Raw genomic sequence first — 16,417 nt, 5'->3', positions numbered from 1 at the left:
GATTAATGAAATTGTTACTTGCCTTGGCTTTTTAACCTTCACCCTTTCACCTTAAACCTCCATCCTCTGGCTCTTGATGTCCCTACTTTCCCATGTGCATTCGCCCAATCTATCCCCCTCATGATTTTATACACCTCTTCAAAATCACCCCTCTGCAACCTGCTCTCTGAGGAATACAGTCCTAGCCTGCCCAACCTCTCCCTGTAGCTCAGGGCCTTGAGTCCTGACAACAACCTCAGTTTGCTATTAAAATCTCTCAAGGTATTAATAGTGGAATGTGGAATGAGGCAACAAGCATAAGTGAACACCTTAATCTAAGCAATGGTTGTGCTATTGATTCTTTTATTATTTATCCCAATCTGTTTCAACATGCCTGTCATAATTACTTGTTGGGAGAGATCCAGGCTACTGTTGTGTTCATTCATTGCATTCGACGCTCCCGATGTGACCTGCTTTACATCGCCAAGAACATGCAAGAACAGGCGACCATTTCACCGAACACTTCCCCTTCCCCAACACTTACCCTCGGCCCACCAAGGCCTGCTGGATCCCAGTTGCCAACCATTCCAAACCAACTCCCCTTTCCATTCCCATATTCAATGGTTCAATGGTAATTTATTTGTCACATGTACCCAGGTACAGTGAAATTCAATTTTGTATACAGTTCAGTACAAGTATCACTATATATAAGCACTGATACGTATATCTTAGCTAAACATCTCAGATACAGTAGGTATAGCAATAGTACACTAGGACAGAATACATAGACACCAGTTTGACACAATTTTCGAGTCCCAGTTGTAAGCGCAGTGTTCTTAACCTGAAAGTGAAGGCCCGTTGTCCTGACGACGTTGCGCGGTTGGCTTGGCCAAGTGTAGCTGTTGGTGTCCTTTGCCACTGCTCCACTCCTAGGCCTCTTGCAGTAGTGTCTGGTCCAGCTGAGCCCCAGGCCACTCCACTGTTGATGCAGTGCCTCATATTCCACTTGGGTAGCTTACAGCCCAAAGGTTTGAACATTTAATTCATCATTCTCAAGTAATACCTCCTCCCCTCCCACCTTCCCCTCTCATCCTGGTATACACACATTTCCCTCACCATCTCTCATCCCCCACACTCATCTTGCTCATTCCCATTCCTTCCCTCACTCACCTCTCATCCCAAATCCCATATTTCCCATTCATCTCTCTTCTTTCCCCTCCCCTGTCCATGTCCACCCATATCCCTTTCTACATTTCACTCCTCCTATTCCCTCCTTTTCTGACACCTTTTGTCTCTTTCACCTCCAGCCTTTGTCACTCACTCCACCCATCTGTCAATCCACACCTCCCCCCACCTCAAGCATAATCAAGGACCAGTCCCACCCAGGTCATTTTCTCTTCTCCCCTCTCCCATCAGGCAAGAGGTATAGAAGTGTGAAAACGCACACCTCTAGATTCAAGGACAGCTGTTATCAGGCAACTGAACCATCCTATCAACAACCAGAGTGTGGTCTGAGGAAGGGTCTTGACCCAAAACGTCACCCATTCCTTCTCTCCAGAGATGCTGCCCATCCCGCTGAGTTACTCCAGCATTTTGTGTCTATCTTCGGTTTAAACTAGCATCTGCAGTTCCTTTCTACACATGTGGTCCTGACCTCCCATCTATTTAAATGGAGACCATCAAACTGTATTTAATTAGACTTCACTGGACTTTATCTTACACTAAATGTTATTCCCTTTATCCTGTATCTGTACGCTATGGATGGCTTGATTGTAATCATGTATAGGCTTTTCACTAACTGGTTAGCACACAACAAAAGCTTGTCACTGTACCTAGGTACGCCTGACAATAAACTAAACTAAACTAAACTAATCTACTATTACTGTTTGCATTTTTAGCAATTATGACCATAACTAACCTGAAATTTTGGAAGAACGATAATTTTGCAATCTCCCACATCAGCTGTTCTGATAATCACTGCATGCAAGTTCAGTCACAGGTACCAGGATTTGGACGATCTCTCTTGGAATCAGTTCCACATAGAAGTTTAATCGAGAAAGCTTTACAGATCCTGACAGGTGACATGAATAAAACTCTTGCCAGAAGTATGCAGTAACTAGGCTGTGCTCTGAGCCACGTTCTGCATAATAATAATACATTTACCCGTTCACTCAACTGAGCTTTATTATATAAATATGTTTATGAGATGTCATTAATCATTTATGCCCGCTCTCATTTAGGAATGTTATAAATTTCCAGGAGCTTTTGAGGCAGGGGACTGGCTCAGCGGTAGAGTTGCTGCCTCCGCACCAGAGAGCCGGGTTCGATCCTGACTACGGCTGCTGTCTGTGCAGAGTTTGTACATACTCCCTGTGACCACGTGGGTTTTCCCTGGGTGCTCCGGTTTCCTCCCACGCTCCCAAAGATGCGCAGACTTGTAGGTTCATTGGTTTCGGTAAAATTGTAAATTATCCCTAGTGTGTGGGATAATGCGAGTGTACAGGGCGATTGCTGGATAGCACAGACTCGGTGGGCGAAGGGCCTGTTTCCGTGCTGTATCTCTAAAGTCTAAAGTAATATCAGAACAAGGCTCACTTTTAATGGAGTGGGGCAATTAATTTTGTCTTATTTTTCTGAATTCCTCAGAAGCAGCAGAGTATAATGACCTGTTGGCAAAATATTTGGCTTATGTAATCAGCGGTCGTGCGATAATATCTCATAGAGTTTTTTTACTATTCTGAAAGAATGGGGTTTGGCAATTAACAGAGTCATTCAGTCAGTATAACTATTGACTCGTGGAATCATTCATAACTGCTTTCAGAAAACTATTTTAGTTTTATATATCACGCATGCTAAACATGAATATTTTTTAGTTATGTTACTGATCTGTTTGATAAGCAGTTTGAAAAACACACAATGTAACAGGTCCCCTTTGATCAAGCACTGAAAAACTGCTGTGGGACTAGAGCCCCTTTAGACTGCGTCCTGGTACACAATTCCCTTCCATGAAAATACTCAAAAATACATTACGGACGGTTTGTCTAGTGAGGCTATAAGGGAGGAGCTGAGGAACAAGAAAGGGATGATCACCTTGTTGGAGGTGTACTACAGACCCCCAAATAGTCAACGGGAATTAGAAGAACAAATATGCCAAGAGATTGCAGACAGATAGTGAAGATGGTTTTGAAAAATTGCAGCAGGATCTTGATTGGTTGGCCAGGTGGGCTGAGGAATGACTGATGGAATTTAATACAGAGAAACGCGAGGTGTTGCATTTTGGCGAGTCTAACATGGGCAGGACCTACACAGTGAATGGTAGGGCTCTGGAGAGTGTTGTAGAGCAGAGGGATCTAGGAGTGCAGGTGCATGGTTCCTTGAAAGTGGAGTCGCAGGTAGACAGGGTGGTCAAAAAGGATTTTTGCACGTTGGCCTCCATCAGTCAGAGTATTGAATTTAGAAGTTGGGAGGTCATGTTGCAGTTGTATAAGACTTTGGTGAGGCCCCATTTAAAGTATTGTGTTCAGTTCTGGGCACCATGTTATAGCAAAAATGTTGTCAAGTTGGGGAGGGTACAGAGAAGATTTACGAAAATGTTGCCAGGACCCGAGGGTCTGAGCTATTGGGAGAGTTTGAGTAGGCTGAGACTCCATTCCTTGGAATGCAGGAGGATGAGGGGTGATCTTATGGAGATGTATAAAAGCATGAGAAGAATAGATCAGGTAGATGCACAGTCTCTTGTCCAGAACGGGTGAATTGAGGATCAGACGACAAAGGTTTAAGGTGAAGGGGATAAGATTTAATAGGAATCTGAGGATGGTGGGTATATGGAACAAGCTGCCAGAGGAGGTAGTTGAGGCAGGGACTATCCCAACGTTTAAGACACAGTTGGACAGTTAAATGGGTAGGACAGGTTTGGAGGGATATGGACCGAACGCGGTCAGGTGGGACTAGTGTAGCTTGGACATGTTGGCCCGTGTGGACAAGTTGAGCCGAAGGGCCTGTTTCTATGCTGTATCACTCTACAACTAGAGGTATGAAAAGCTACAGAACAAATCGGAGTCAGCACCGATGACTTAGGAAAGGTGGAGCCCACAATGTTCAATTGTTGGCTGCGGAAGACGTGATAACAAAGGGATACAAATACAAGACGAGTTGGGTGGGGGAGGGATGGAGAGAGAGGGAATGCAAGAGAAATCAATAATCATACTGCTGGGTTGTAAGCTGCCCAAACAATTGATAATGGGGTACAATATCACGCCATTTGAACTGGCCACAGATGACACTCAAAACGGGCTGGCACTGTGGTGCAGCGGTAGAGTTGCTGCCTTACAGCACCAAAGACCCGGGATCGATCCCGACTACGGGTGCTGTCTGTATGGAGTTTGTATGTTCTCCCCGTGACCTGCGTGAGTTTTCCTCCCACACTCCAAAGATGTAAGGATTTGTCGGTTGATTGGTTTCGGTAAAATTGTAAATTGTCCCTTTTGTGTATAGGATAGTGTTAGTGTGTGAGGATCGCTGGCCAGCACAGACTCGGTGGGTCGAAGGGCTGTTATCTGTAAACTAAATTAAATTAAGATGTTGAATGTAGCTGGTTGCTCCTAACGGCTACTTTAGATTATTTGTGAAAGTAAATAGATAATTGGGAATATTGGAATGTATGTCAATGACATACATATTTATACAGCCCACGCTGTATCTCTAAACTAAACTAAACTTAAATATCCACAGCAAACGTATGAGCTCGGGCTTCTTGCTCAGAATTTTGGCAGCAGCTTGAACCTTACCGAGATCATTTACGTGTGTTGTCGGGTGTGCAAGACATTCCCGTTGGCAACAATGATTAATACTTGAAGTTTATATTGTGTTTCTCTGTCAGACCTGCTGATGAACGACAGTTGTATCCCATTTCACGGATCAGCCGAAAGTTCAAGTTTCCAGTCTTTATTAATAGACGAAGAGAGGGGCAGACTACTGGTCGGAGCGAAGGATCTGATTTATGTCTTGAGTCTGGAAAATCTGAACAAGGAACCTGAAAAGGTACAATCATCAACATTGAAGCCAAGTTATTGGAAATAAAACATTGATATCAATCTCACTGCAAGATAAACTATTGCAGGTTTGAATTCAAGACAACACAACAGCACATTTTCACTTGCTTTATATTTATCAGCAGCAATCCTAAAATAGGGCTAAAACACAAAGTGCTGGTGGGTCAGGCAGCATCTGTGGAGACAATGGACATGCGACGTTTCGGGTCGGGACCCTTCTTCAGACTAATGGAGTAGGGGAGCAGACAGTTAAAAGCTTTGCATCATACAGCATGGAAACAGGTCCTTCAACCTAACTGGCCTATGATGTCCCATCTAAGCTTGTCCCATTTACCCACGTTTTGCCCATATCCCTCTAAACCTTTTCTTTCCAGGTATCAGTCCAAATGTTGTTATATTAGCTGCCTGAACTACCTCCTCCGACAGCTCGTTCCATATACCCATCACCACCTGAGTGAAAATGTTGTTCCTGAGGTTCCAATTAAATCTTTTTCCTCTCTCCTCAAATCTATGCCCTCGGGTTCAAGAATCTCCATCCCAAGGAAAAAGACTATGCGTGTTCATATCAGGGCGGCACCATGGCACAGCATGTAGAGCTGCTGCCTCACAGCGCCAGAGACCTAGGTTCCATCCTGATCTCGGGTGCTCTCCGTGCGGGGTTTGCACATTCTCACTGAGACCACGTGTTTCCTCCGGGTGCCGCGGTTTCCTCCCACATCCCAAAGCCACGCGGGCTTGTAGATTAATTGGCCCTCTGTAAATTTCCCCTAGTGTGTAGGGAGTGGATGAGAAAGTGGTGATAACATAGAACTAGTGTAAACGAATGATCGATGGTCAGCGTGAACTCGTGGGTTGGAGGGCCCGTTTCATTGCCGAATCTATCATATCAATAAATTCAATTAAAAAAAAATCAAGGATCTGGGGAATAAAAACTACTGACTCCACCGTGAATCCCAGAGTTTCAATTCTTTTTTTAAATTGTTCCACAGAAACATGAAACTATGCGGCCCAACATTTAGGCAAGTTCTCCCTGTGGGAACTGCCTCTGAATAATCAGTTGGAAAGGCTACTGTTAAAAGCTGTGATGAAAGTTTCTACAGATTGTTCCTGTGCGCTAATTAAGTTGGCAGGGTAAAGTGTGAGTGATATTTCAAGCTGTGCAGAATTTCTTTGTAGAATGTTGCAGAAATGATCTCTGGCCATTGCGCGGGAAAGTAATCGCAAAGAAATTTGATACTCTGTTAGAATGTCACTCCTCAGAAATTCTCAAATCCCTGCAGGGGAACCTGAAGTTAGAAAAGCATAGCTGAGTGAAGAATAAACTGTGTGGTTCAGACAACAGCGGGTAAGAGAAGTGTGTAAGAAGGAACTGCAGATGCTGGTTTACCCCGAAGCGAGACACAAAGTGCTTGACTAACTCAGCAGGTCAGTCAGTACTTTCTCCGGACTCTCAGTCTGAAGAAGGGTCTTGACCCGAAATGTCACCTATTCCTTTTCTCCAGAGATGCTGTCTGACCAGCTGAGTTACTCCAGCTTTTTGTGTCTATCTGTTGGGAGTAACTCAGTGGGTCCGGCAACATCCTTGGAGAACAGGAATGTTTCGGGTCGAGACCTTCATCAGACTGACTGTCAGGAAGGGTAGATTAGGGGAAAAGTAGATCAGTGGTTCAATATTTCTTTATTATTACATGTACCATGGTACAGAGAAATATTATTTTTGCATACAGTTCCGTAATTTGGTCTCTCTCTGTTTCCACACAGCCTTCTATAGCTGCTGTCATCTATTTATCTTTGCTAGGAGATACAGCATGAAAACAGGCCCATCAGCCCACTGGGTCCACACCGACCATCGATCACCCGATCACGCTAGTTCTATGTTATCCCACATTCTCATCCACCCCCTACACACTAGAGGCAATTTACAGAGGACCAATTAACCTACAAATCTGCGTGTCTTTGGAGTGTGTGAGGAACCGGAGCACCCGGAGGAACCCTCGTACTCACAAGGAGAACATGCAAACTCTGCACAGACAGTACCCATAGTCAGGATTGAACCCGGTTCTTTGGTGTGTGAGGCAGCAGCTCTATCGCCGTGCCACTGTGCTGCCCTGCATTCACCTTCCCCGTCCAGAATCCCACTTATGTTATCTGCCCTCCCCACTATCCCTGATCTTCCCGACCCCTCAGGTTTACCCCAACGTTTCTGCCAAAAGGGCGGGTGGCTGAGACTTGGCAAGTTGCCTGCAAATCTGTGGCTCCTAGTGATCTTGGGTGGGCCTTGCAATGTGGAGAGTGCAGAGTTCCAGCCACATGGTTAATCACCTTCGGTTTCGTCTGTTTTGTTCAGACCTTTGCACTACTTTGACAAATGGCCAAAGGCTCTATGTTGAGTTTAGTTTGGAGTTTAGGGATACAGCAGGGAAACAGGCCCTTCGGCCCACCGAGTCCACCACGACCATTGGATTACCCGTTCACACTAGTTCAAAGTCATCCCACTTTCTTAACCACTCCCTACACACGGGGGGCTATTTACAGAGGACCAATCAACCTACAAACCTTAATGTCTTTGGGAAATGGGAGGAATCCAGAGCCCCCTTGGAGGAAACCCACGTGATCACAGGGAGAACGTACAACTTCCATGCAGAGAGCACCCGTAGTTAGGACCAAACCCGGGTCCCTGGCGCTGTGAGGCAGCAACTCTACCAGATGCGCTACTGTGCCGTCCTTAAAGTGACTTAATCAAGTTGATTATTTGAAGAAGGTTTTCAACCTGAAACTTTGCCGATGCAGGTTCTCCAGAGATGTTGCCTGACGTGCCGAGTTACTCCAGCATTTTGTGTTTATCTAATCTAGTTGATATCTCTTTGTAATGATTTTTTTCTCTCTTGTCAGATTTATTGGCCTGCAACTAAAGACAGAGTGGAACTCTGCAAACAAACTGGCAAAAAGGAAGTAAGGAATGCCATTTCATTTTATTTCTCAGACACAGTTTATCATATTTTCTGTCATCCTTAATTTGTTAAGTATGTTAAAAAGAACTGCTGCTATTTATATGTATATAAATCACAGAACATTCAGTTATAGAGAGTCATACAGCCCGGAAACAGGCCCTTCAGCACATACCGACCAATGTGCCCCATGTACACTAGTCCAACCTGCCTGCGTTTGGACCGTATCCCTCCAAACCTATCCTGTCCATGTACCTGTCTCAATGTTTCTTAAACGTTGCGATAGTCCGTGCCTCAACTACCTCCTCTGGCAACTCGTTCCATAGACCCAAACCCTTTGTGTAAAAAAAGTTACCCTCCAGGTTCCTATTAAATCTTTCCCCCCTCTGGATCCCAATTCCCCTACTCTTGGCAATAGACTGTGCATTTACTTGATATATTCCTCTCATGAGGAATTTTAAAAATCTCTTCCCTGCACGGGAGACCTGACCGTTTTCCCTGTCGGGTCTCCGTTGTCGTTGGAGCCTAGCACCGTGGAGCGGCCTCCAGCCGGAACAACCTGGGGGCTCCAGTCGCGGAGCCTGCGGTGCTGTGGGGAGCGCTGCTGCGGCCCGACCCCGGAGCTCGGAGGCTCCGGCTGCAGGCCGGTGGACTGTGACATCGGGAGCTCGCGGGTCCAGATGGGAGACCGCTTTTCGGAGCTCCCGCAACGCAACTTCTCCAGCCCATGTCGCTGGGTTGGAACGACCCGGAGCGGGGCCGTACATCGCCTGGCACGGCTTTAATGGCCGCGGGACATTCTAGCGCCTGCCGGAGGCTCCAACTTTGTGACATTTAGACCTGGAGCGGGGCCGTACATCGCCCGGCGCGGCCTAAAATGGCCGTGGGACTTGCCATCGCCCGCCTGGGGCTTCGACATCGGGAGAGAAATGGTGCAGGGGAGAGAAAATACTTTGCCTTCCATCACAGTGAGGAGGAGATTCACTGTGATGGATGTTTCTCTAAATTGAATTGTGTGTATGTCTTGTAGGACATTGTCTTTGTTTGTATGGCTGTGGAAACGGAGTTTCGTTTGAGCCTCACTGAGGTTCAAATGACATGTAATAAATATTGTATTGTATTGTATTGTATGATCTTGTACACTTCTATAAGTTTGCCCTTCATCCTGCGCTCCAAGGAATAAAGTCCTAGCATTCCCAACCTCTCCTTGTAGCTTAGGTCCACTAGTCCTCGTAAATCTTCTCTGCACCCTTTCCAGCTTGACGAAATCCTTCTTATATCTTGATGCCCAAAACTGAACACAACGCTCCAAATGTGGTCCCATCAACTGAAGAAGGGTTTCGGCCCGAAACGTCGCCTATTTCCTTCGCTCCATAGATGCTGCTGCACCCGCTGAGTTTCCCCAGCAATTTTGTGTACCTGTGGTCTCATCAACGTCTTGTTTAACTGTAACATGCTAGCAGGCTAGGACTTTATTCCTTGGAGGGCAGGATGCCAGTGTGATTGTGTTTCTCTCCAAGTCTGAAGCTGTTGGTAACTGCGCTGCTGTTGTTGTCAGGCGGAGTGTGCAAACTTTGTCCGACTGTTGCACATCTTCAACAAGACCCACGTTTACGCTTGTGGAACGGGAGCCTTCAACCCAGCCTGTGGACGTCTCCAGCTCAGCCCCCCTGCACAGGTAACGCATTTTGACTCCGCTCAAGGTAATGGTCCACAGCTGTCACTTCAGCTGAGCCAAATTCAAACCTTATTATCTCCAGGTCACCAGAAGTTCAAGCTGTTTAATGACCACAGCCCTGTAGAGGAGCGAGCGAGAAAGCATGGTTTCATGTATCTTGATTTACAATGGCAAGCTTTTGCCATAAAACACCATTTCATCACCTACAACAGATTCCTCTCTGTCTGTGCCTTTCCAAATAGTGAGGATCAAATATATCAATTAATTAAAAAAAATGATTGTACCGAGGGCAAATGCAGCATGCAACGCACACAGTGGCATATATTTTGTAAACTGCGCTGAGACAGGCTCTATTATCACCCTCTACGAATTATCTCCCAGTCATTTCCCCGACCCAGCATAATATTTGTCAGGGGAATCAATGAACCTACCCGGGCCTGGATCATTGGATTCCCGGCCAGATCTGCAGCGATTCCTCCACATTCCTGCAGGAGTTGCAGCTGGAATGCATCGGGAGAGGGGGCTGGAGATTTTTGACTTCAAGTTTCTTTGTTATTTTTGTCTTTGTTCTGCTGCCTGGAAGGCAGCTGGACTTTGTGGAGATGAAATCTCCGAGATCCTAGCCAACAAGGTCTTTGAGTGCAAGGAGCAACTTTGTGGGAGCAATGTCATTGAGTCTTACAACATGGAAACAGGCCCTTCGGCCCAACTCAGCCATGCCGACCAAGATGTCCAATCTAAGCTCATCCCATTGCCTGCATTTGGTCCGAATCCCTCTAAACATAGAAGTCTGAGTAAGGGTCCCAACCTGAAACCTATCCATTTTCTCCAGATATGCTGCCTGGCTCATTGAGTTACTCCAACAATTTGTATCTCTGGTATAAACAAGCACCTGCAGTTCTTTTTTATTACATTTCCCAATCAACCTTTCCCATCCATTTACCTGTCCAGGTGTCTTTTCAACCTGTTATTGTACCTGCCTGACCTGCCTTCTCTGACAGCTCCTTCCATATACCCACCGCCCCTCTGTGTAAAAAAGTTGCCCCTTAGGTTCCTATTTTTTCCCCCTCTCATCTTAAACTTATGCCCTCTAGTTCTTAATTCCCCTACCCTGGGTAAAAAGCTCGGTGCATTCAACCTATCTATTCCCCTCATGACTTTATGCACCTCTATACGATCACGATTCAGACTTTTGTGTCAATATAATATAAATAGATGAAATAACAAACATCACTTTGTAGATTTTCTCATACTTTGCATAGGTGCAGGAATACGCTTAGTAAACTTTAGGCCTTCACCTGCCCACTGTGCTGTAGTGTAAATGAGTCACGGCAACACGTGTTGGTCTGTTGCACTTTCAACCCAACTTGTTTGTCGTAACCCAGCGTCAGTTGCTACAGGCAATATTTACGATCTCACTAATCATGATGAAGAACCATCTTCAGAAGCAATTGGACGAGAGACTCATTATCGCCAACAATCTGTCCTGGACCAACCACTTTGAAGCACCGGCCAGAAAAAGCACACCAATGCACAGTACCGCAAAGTGGCGCAGCGGTGGAGTTGCTGCCTCACAGCGTCAGAGACATGGGTTCGATCCTGACTATGGGTGCTGTCTGCACAGACTTTGTATGTTCACCCTGTGATGACGTGGTTTTCTCCGGGCGTTCCGGTCTCCTCCCACACTCCGAAGATGTACAGTTTGTAGGTTAATTTGGCTCATGTAAATTGCTATTTTTCCCTAGTGTGTAAGATTGTGCTGGTACATGAGGTGATTGCGGGTCGGTGTGGACTCGGTTGGGCCGAAGGGCCTGTTTCCACGCTGTATCTCTAAAGTGCAAAGTAAAGCCTCTATTGCCACAGGGAAGAAAGGAGTCAGTATGTCTCCACGATACTCATCCAATTTCTGCCCGATGCACCATAGAAACCATCCTGCCTTGTTGCTTCACAGCTTGGCTTGCAACAGCTCTGCCCATGACCAACAAAACTGCAGAGGGTTGTGGATGTAGCCCAGTCCATCACACAGACCAGACTCCCCACCAGTCGACTCCACCTACACTTCACGCTGCCTCTGGAAAGCAGCCACATAATCAAGGACACAAGCAGCATCACTGGAGAACATGAATGGTGACGTTTTTGGGTTGGAACCCATCAGTCTGAAGAAAGGTCCTGAACCGAAAATGTCATCTTTCCATGTCCTTCAGAGATGCTGCTTGACCCTGCTGTGTTACTCCAGCACTTTGTGTCCTTTTGGTGCGAACCAGCATCTGCAGTCCTTGTTTCAACATAACTAAGGACCTTTCCCCTCCCGGGTCACTTCCTTCTCACTTCTCCTGTCGGGTAGCGGTAAGCACGTATCACAGACTCAGGAACAGCTTCTTCCCCGTTGTTATCAGACGCCTGAATGGTCCTCCCATAAACTCGCGTGCAGTCCTGATCTTCCAACCCACCTCACTGCGGACATTGTTTTTTTTCCCCTGCAACTGTAATACTATTATGCTGAAAACCATAATCTGCGCTCCAGTATTCTTCTCAATGCTCTACCTGTTGTACATGTGTATGGCTGAATTATTCTCGTGTATGGTATCATTTGATTTAATCGGACAGATCACAAATAAAATCTTTTCACTGTGTCTCAGTACATGTGACAGTAATAAACCGAAACCAATTTATTGAGTGAAGGAATACACACACGAACTGTGGAAAGAGCCATTTAACCCTTACAGAGAAATGTCCCACGTGATATTTAATACTGCACTCTCCTGTCTCCTCCGTTAAAGTCTTCCAACATTTTTTAGTCATATTGATTGAATTTCCTTTCTGAAATAGTTATTCAAGGAATTTTTAAAAATTTATTGGAAGGAAGCATGTCGGCAAGGAATAAGTTGGCTGTGAAATATTACATGAGGCTCTCCCCCTGGTGATCAGTGACTCCCTTTTATAATACAAACCTGCACGCTGAAGATTTCCTGTGATCTTAACTCCTGACCACAAGATTAGACTGATCTTGCTTTGAAGTAGTTGAATATCTACCAGTGCTAACTTCACGCTGTAGTATGCTTCCACATGTTAGCTTTCCCATCTTGGCTTTCCATTTTCTCCAGAAAGTATAATAATTCTTGGCATTTGTGCAACATCAACTCACATGGGACAAATATCCTTACAACTGTGTATAACTTTGAAACTGTGATAAATGATAAAACTCTCAAGTTAAGATAAGGAGTGGATAAGTTATTGTATGTGATTAATAGTTCCATCAGCATTAAGATATTGATGCTGATAGTATCTGTAAACAGCAATAGGCCATTTGGCCCTTCGAGCATGGCTGATATCTCCCTCGTTTACAAGGACTATCCATATCCCATTATTCCCTTGCTTGAAGCCAGCATAACAGAGCAGCCTAACAGGGTAGATATAGAGAGGATGTTTCCTCTTGTAGGACAATTTAGAACTTTGAATTGCTCTTTAACATTAACAGGTAGGCTGTTTAAGTTGGCAACTGTTCATGATTGTTTTTCTTGCATATCTGAACAAACTGTTATTCTTGGTCATTCATTCACATCAAATGTGCAAAACTGCACAAGCTTCATACAAAAAAGACAAAAAAAAATTAATTTTACTTTAGTTTAGTTTAGAGATACAGCATGGAAACAGGCCCTTGGCCCATCGAATCCACGCGATCTGTGACCCCTGTACACTACTAGCACTACATACGAGGGGCAATTTACAATTTTTACCAAAGCCAATTAACCTACAAACCTGTACGGCTTTAGAATGTGGGAGGAAACCAGAGCACCTGGAGAAAACCCATGTGGTCACAGGGAGAACGTATAAACTCCGTACAGACAGCACCCGTAGTCAGGATCGAACCTGGGTCTCTGGCACTGTAAGGCAGTAGCTTTACTGTTGCTCCACCATGCCAAGCCTTCAGTGCTTGCCGCTCGTTACATTATCTAAATTTAGCACAGTTAGGGCTAAGATAGAAATTAGTTTAGAATTTAGAGTTGGGTTTGTCATGATGTTTGTGGTGGATGTCCATTAGTTGTTATGGAAACTGCTACCTTTAAGTCTATGGGTATTCTTACGTTCACTTTGTGCCATGATTTAAGTTTTCCTCAAGTTACCACAGTTACCTCAATGGGTTGACATTCCTTGATTACTCGAAGCTCTGCAGTCCATGTGAGTTCATACTTCATGGTACAATCTCGCAAGATGCCAGTGCACCAGAATGTTGTTAAATGGAGCAGTTCTGATTGACGTTAGGCCTGCATCCATTTCATATGATGCAGTGTTACCTTAAGAAAGATTAAAGTTACAAGTAATGTGGTCAATGTGTATCTTGCTATATGGACAATGGACTAATCAATTCATTGATTATGAATTATTCAGGAAATTTGACAATGATGGTGCCTAGATGTTGAATCTCATAGATATCCAACTGCCTTCTGCCCAATTGGGCAAATGGTTTATTCTTTTCAACAAGTTACTTTGCTCAACATGACAAATTGTAAGCGATATGTTGGCTTTGCTAATAAATCATATCCAAGAGACATATTTAAAGTGAACTGTGGAAAACACAGAGGGCAGCCAAGTATGGAGTCTGTTGTGTCTGAATCTCCAAAGACTGAACGAAGTAAATAATGAGGCCGAACATTTCACCATGATGGACCTCTGCTTATTGAATCTGTCCGTGAGTGTGTTTCAACTAATAGCATTCAGTCAGACCTTTCCTCAACCTCACTCAGTGAGCGAGGGATTATTGGCATCAGAAAACGGAAATGTCGTAAGCTGAAATCTAATGAAGATATATTGGATGATAACGTGTTAAATCATCATAAATGTATTGACGATGAAATTGGTTAATAATGTGGTTTAAAAAGTCCGTCTCCCACTATTTATTCTCCAATCCATCGACACATTAGCGTAAAAATATTCTGACATGTTGCATTTAGGAAATGGATGACTATGATTTTGCTAACTCCAAATCCAATTTCTAGTCTAAAATCTGTTGTGACGCATTACTTTACTGTATTGAACATACAGGAAGAGCACAAAGTATTAGGTTTCAGTCGATTTTGATCTCTATTTCTTGTGTAACTTTACTGACAGGAGCTCTCGTTGTCGTTTGACCTCAAGAGTCTGGAATCTGGAAAGCTGAAGTGCCCTTATGACCCCAACCAACCTTTCACATCACTTCTCATTGGTAAGTGAGTTGTACGATATTGAAGGCGGCTCAACAGTAGAGTTGCTGCCTCACAGCACCAGTGCCCCGGGTTCGATCCTGACTGCAGGTGTCTGCCTATTCGGAGTTTGCACGTTCTCCCTGAGACCACGTGGGTTTCCTCTGGCTTCTCCAGTTCCCTCCTACTCTCCAAAGATGCCCAAGTTTGTAGATTAATTGGCTTTGGTAAAACTATCCCTCCTGTGCAGGATAATACTTCTGTATGCGGTGATGGCTGGCCAAAGCAGACTCAGTGGGTCAAAGGGCTTGTTTCCATGCTGTATCTCTAAAGTAAATAAAATGCCACATTGCAAAAGGAAACCCCACTCTGAGTATCTGTTTGAAGGGATTTATCATAGATTTGTCACAGGAGCAACACAACATGTGGCTTGAGTTAGTCTTGTATGGTCACTGCCCCAATAACCACATTTAAATCTTGTTTAATCTTTTCACCCAGCATATGAACTGCATTTCCCTGAAAAGCCACATCAATAATGATTGCAGATTGAAAAAACATAACTTTGTAACACTGGGATTAAAAAATTAATAATTGTGGGGGGGGGGGGGGGGGGGGGGGGGGTTGTTAACAGTTCTAACACATTTCTCCTAAATCATCACCAATCTCCTCAGGTGCCATCGAATATGGATCCACATTTTCCTCCATTCTCACTCAACGTCCTCAATGCTCAAACAAGGAATTACTCGCAAGTTTAAAGGAGGTGCAGGGCAAGTTTTTACCCAGAGGGTGTTGAGTTTTTACCCCGAGTGCTGCCAGGTGGAGGCAGATACAAATGTGACATTTAACAGGCTTATGGATAGGTACATGGATATTCAGGGAATGGAGGGATATGGATCACGTGTAGGCTGATAAGAGATGGTTTTGGCATCATGTCGGCATAGACATTGTGTGCTGAAGGGCCTTTTCATGTGCTGTGCTTATCGATGTTCAGCAATCTATCGTTTTAGAGTTTTAGTTTTAGAGATACAGCATGGAAACAGACCCTTTGGCCCACTGAGTCTGTGATGACCCTGAATCATCCCGTACACTAGTTCTATCCCACACACCAGGGCCAATTTTTACAGAAGTCAATTAACCTACAAACGTGCATGCCTTTGGAACGTGGGAGGAAACTGGAGCACCTGGAGCAAACCTACTCAGTCACAGGAAGTATGTGCAAACAGCACCAGTGGTCGGAATTGAACACGGGTCCATGGCACTGTAAGGCAGCAACTCTACCGCTGTATAAATGTGCCACCCACAATGTTCTGTGTTCAAATGCTATCATTAAAAGAGTCAGCCAGGAAAAGGTTTCTTGAAAAGGCTTAAGGTAGAATCACTGTCCTCGCTCGGTAAGCCCTGGTGAATAAAAGCACACTATTTCCATGTTAAACAGGGCCTGGTAATTGGGCATTTTTATGAGCAGCGATCTCCTGCACCTGGACCATCTGTGGCCAAAATGTGGCTGGAAATCCCTTACAGAAAGGAAGCAAATAATTGAAAGGTTCTCCCCCGTGGGTTGAAGCCCCATTAAAGTTGAGG

At 44.8% G+C, this 16,417-nt stretch overlaps 1 protein-coding gene across 1 annotated transcript in view; it reads left to right on the top strand.

Annotated features, from left to right (window-relative positions):
* Nucleotides 1-16,417, top strand: part of LOC116986834 (semaphorin-3D-like) — a 72,954-nt gene that overhangs the window by 17,096 nt on the left and 39,441 nt on the right. The window contains exons 2-5 of the mRNA XM_033042565.1: nt 4,859-5,019; nt 7,923-7,982; nt 9,537-9,656; nt 14,766-14,859. Of these exons, the coding sequence (XP_032898456.1) occupies nt 4,859-5,019; nt 7,923-7,982; nt 9,537-9,656; nt 14,766-14,859 (435 nt within the window). The remainder of the gene's footprint in view (nt 1-4,858; nt 5,020-7,922; nt 7,983-9,536; nt 9,657-14,765; nt 14,860-16,417) is intronic.

The sequence above is a fragment of the Amblyraja radiata genome, chromosome 24, assembly GCF_010909765.2.
Source record: "Amblyraja radiata isolate CabotCenter1 chromosome 24, sAmbRad1.1.pri, whole genome shotgun sequence".
In the NCBI taxonomy this organism is placed as follows: domain Eukaryota; kingdom Metazoa; phylum Chordata; class Chondrichthyes; order Rajiformes; family Rajidae; genus Amblyraja; species Amblyraja radiata.
This window is presented reverse-complemented; position numbering and strand designations above follow the sequence as displayed.